Genomic DNA, 4,181 nt, shown 5'->3' on the forward strand with positions numbered 1-4,181 from the left:
TTTCTTAATGGGATTTTGTTATGTAAAACAAATCTTTCTAAAAGTGATTTCAACCTACTGTGATTTTAAAATCATTCAAAGTTATATTTTTAAATCAGTGATTACTATCAAGTAGAAAAAATATACAAAATAAAAGAAGAATAGAATTAGTCAATTGCTTCTGAGAAGCTGTATCAGGATCTCGACTACCCTTATCGAATAATGGCCGGTTTATTTTTGCATCGCTTTAATATTAATGTTACCACCCCTTGGTATAATAAAGTCGTGGTCCCGGGTTATACATACGTATGGGACGTTTTTCATTCCGGAACTGTAGCTCGGGTCGGGAAGGCACAGGAAGTTTAGTTAACCGCTCTATCGAGTATAAATTATGCGCGCTATTAGAGTCTGTCGAGCACGACCAGGTTTGCATCGCGACTGATACCGATAGATAAGGCCGGAAGGAAAATGGACAAGCATAGTGTGTGGGAACATGATTATGCCAGAGAGAATAATCCTTGTTGCAATATTTAAACGTTGCCCGGATTTCCTGGTTCAGCTGATATAATAATCATCGTCATTATTTCGTATCATTTTACCTATGATAGATGAGTAGTTATTATTTTTAAGTAAACATCTGCTTATATGAAAATGTTATATACAATAAAATACAAATATTCTAGATAAAAGCTGTTTAGTTTCTTGAGTATAAATCCCTTTGAAGTACAGTAATGGTTGGAATCCTATAAAACCTAATGGTTTGCAATGTAGTACAAAACCTTTATCCAATCCATTAAATCGTAAACTAAATTTTATTTAAATCAGTGAACTGGCTTGTTTTACATTAAATTCCTTTCCCACTTCTTTTTATCCTTTAAATATGCATTTCATTCGCCTAGATAAAAGGTACTTCAGACAACCGGCTCATGCAAATAATCGGCGCGTCATGCTACGTCGATCTTCCCTCCGCAGCTCCCGGTTTTTGCGCCCCAACAGCAATTTCCGTTTTTATTAAACACTGTACGTTTTTCTCATTTCGTTTCAAGACTCCTTCCTGAATCGCTTAAACAATTTGAGATTTCGTTCCACTCTGAAAATTCTTTACCGATCATCGCCAAGCTATTTGTTTACCGGTATACATAGTGGAGGGGAATGCATGGACGCTATCAATTTCACGGCTATCATCGATACCTACACAACATACCGCTTTATCATGGCGCGGCTTGTTTCTTCATAAACTGTAAAAAAAAGCTCGTCGTACCTTTTGGCTCCGGTTTAATATAACAATTCCTTAGCATGTACAAGGTAACCCGGCGTAGTAATGAGTTCTCTTTATGACCGTGACGATCATCGATAGGATCGGCCCAAGCCTTTCTATAACATCTCCGTGACCGTCTGTTTGCCTTTCGACGTGTAGTATCCTACTCGGATACAATATCGATACTTGATTGTAGATCCCTAGCAGCCAAGCGAATTTTTATGAATAGAGATGATTAATGCTTTCTGTATGAATACACGAATGTCCGTTATTTATTATTTACTATGCGCTGCTGATTAAACCATTTACAGGCAGTTTCTTTTAACATCCGACTAATAAGTATGTAACGATTGACGTCGTGACAAACAAATTTTGATGTACGTCGAAATCGAGAAATTCGTCTTGATGAAATAAATGCAAGAATCGTCTTTCAAATCCGTCATTCTTGAAACACATTAATTACTTCAAGTCAAGCATTCTAATCCTTGTGTTGTTTAGGTTTTCGCGGCGAACAATGCGAGGAGAACATCGACGATTGTCCGGGCAACCTGTGCCAAAACGGAGCTACGTGTATGGACAGAATAAACGAATACTCGTGTCTCTGTCCACCGTCGTACACGGGCACCCAGTGCGAGATGGACGTGGACGAGTGCTCGGTGCGGCCCTCGTTGTGCCACAACGGTGCCACGTGCACCAACTCGCCCGGTAGTTACTCGTGCATATGCGTGAACGGCTGGACCGGACCGGACTGCAGTGTCAACATCGACGATTGCGCGGGAGCCGCCTGTTTCAACGGCGCCACGTGCATAGACCGCGTCGGCAGTTTCTACTGTCAGTGCACTTATGGAAAGACTGGTAAGTGATCGAATACCCTATGCAAAGTGATCAGATTTCATGGAAATGAAAAAATAATTTCTTTTCGTATAGGAAATCAATTATTTATTCAAGTTTGAGCTCGTTAAATAATTTGTTTTTATCTAAAATTATTTATTGAATTCATAAACAGAATTATTTTAACTACTTTTATAAATTTGTATATAAATTGTACACAATCGCATAAGAGATCTGTGTTTATAACGCAAATTTTCATATCAGTTAATGAACATGCAATCTGATAGATATTTTAAGTATATTTTTTACACCTGATGGTATTTTGCATACATTACATGCGACTGCATTTTTTGTACACTGAATCTCGTTTCCACAAACGCATAAAAATCGACGAGCCACTCGCGTTACACGGTATTGCATCGTGCAGGGTATACACTGGCGACTGGGGAGCAGGTGCATGTTGCAACTGCACGTGCAACGATATGATGCAGGTTCGAAGGGTCCCTCGGAATCCCGGGATTCCGGAGGCTGTTGATGCAGCAGAAACAACAGAAGCAGCAGCAGCCTAGCCTTACGAAGCGAACGTAGCGACCTTGAGGACTGAAAACGAGTTTCTGTCCTTACTTGCCGTCCCGAGGCCGAGGAGTCTCGACGACTTCTATTGCTACTGCTGCTGCTTTTGAGACCGATCCAACATCGCGACGATGATCGCCAAATATAAGCATCGTACTTTTGTCTACCGGCGCGATTAAGATTCCCTACGGTAGCCCGTGGTGCTGGGATACGAGTTTTTCCGAGACCAAGTATCCCGGGAAATCTTGGAAACGAACGTAATCACGCGCCAGTGTCACAGACTGGGTAACCTTACAGTAGCCTTGCGAAACATTTAAGGGTAGGGTTTTTTGGTAGAAGCACACAGAGACTTTCTTGGCAAAGTCGAGGACTCCGTAAAGTACGTTTATGGTAATTCGATGAGAACAAGAATTTTTGAAGTAAAATCATATTGATACCAAATAGTAAATTCATATTTAGGTACACTGTGTCTTTGGCTACATTAAAGTTTTACAATTCGAAAATTAAAATATATACATAAATCATTCTTAGATAGTGATATGTTTAACACTAGAATTAACAAATCAGTAAAAATGACTGGTTTTGGATGTTGAAAAACATATTTATATCAAAAGCAGTCGATAGTTCTAGTCTTAAGACAAAAAAGACAGCGCAATCTCTGCTGTTCACTGGCAACAAAAGCAGTTCGAACGCGTCGGATCTCGATAACGGGACAGACTGTGTATATGCTCTAAGACTAGGATGTCCGCACATAAAACAGTGGTACGCAGATGCTCGATTACACCCGCGACTAACTGTAACCGCGTACTAACTCAAGTACTTACTTACTTATTTACCTGCGTTACGCTACAGCCCAGGAACACGATTGCTCTCGCGAGGCTCCAACGCGAGATACTCCGTCATTATGCGTGTCCAAACCCGTTAACTTATACAAAAGCTAAATTGGACCCATTCCTGGGTTAACCAAAACGTAAATTGAAAGGGCTGATTCATTGATACATAAAAGGCACTTTCGAGTCTTGCCGAAGATTATGATTTGAGATAATGTGTTGAAAATGAAATAGAAAATTACACTAAACATCAGTTCCAATCTTTATTTTCTTTCATTAAATTGATATACATTGAATTCAATATTTATTCTATAGAAAAATTGCAATTACTATTTCGAGGAAACAAAATACAACCACAACATCTACTTTGAAAAGAAACTAACAAGAGTTCACAGTATTTTTTACAGTTAAACGGTCATCGGTAACCATTTTAAGGAATTTCAATCGGAATTCTACGCAATTTCCCCGGTAAAGAGCAATTAGACTTAGGTTATCGCGTAAGCAGCCACGGTATTTTTCAGTAATTTACTTTATAAGCGGCCTGAGATTTGTCGCACCGTTCTTCGAGCGTAAAACATTTCTGGTTACGAGCAACACCGGTCGCTGGGACCTTTAATGATGTCCATCTTTGGCGTTCGTCACGTCGTCGCCGTGTTTGGCTCGCACGCATTGATACTTTTGTCCTAGAAACGCACGCAATAGAATACCCT

General features: G+C 39.8%; 1 protein-coding gene across 1 annotated transcript in view; it reads left to right on the plus strand.

Moving 5' to 3' along the window:
- The window catches only part of LOC108629208 (neurogenic locus Notch protein-like), a gene marked incomplete at its 3' end in the record, with an annotated part of 126,567 nt that extends 124,475 nt beyond the window's left edge, over positions 1-2,092 (plus strand). Inside the window, exon 6 of the mRNA XM_026817117.1 lies at positions 1,736-2,092. Coding sequence (XP_026672918.1) covers positions 1,736-2,092 — 357 coding nt within the window. The remainder of the gene's footprint in view (positions 1-1,735) is intronic.
- Positions 2,093-4,181: the final 2,089 nt, after the last annotated feature.

This window comes from Ceratina calcarata, unplaced genomic scaffold, assembly GCF_001652005.2.
Source record: "Ceratina calcarata isolate Rehan_Ccalc_2016 unplaced genomic scaffold, ASM165200v1 scaffold557.2, whole genome shotgun sequence".
NCBI classification, from domain to species: Eukaryota; Metazoa; Arthropoda; class Insecta; order Hymenoptera; family Apidae; genus Ceratina; species Ceratina calcarata.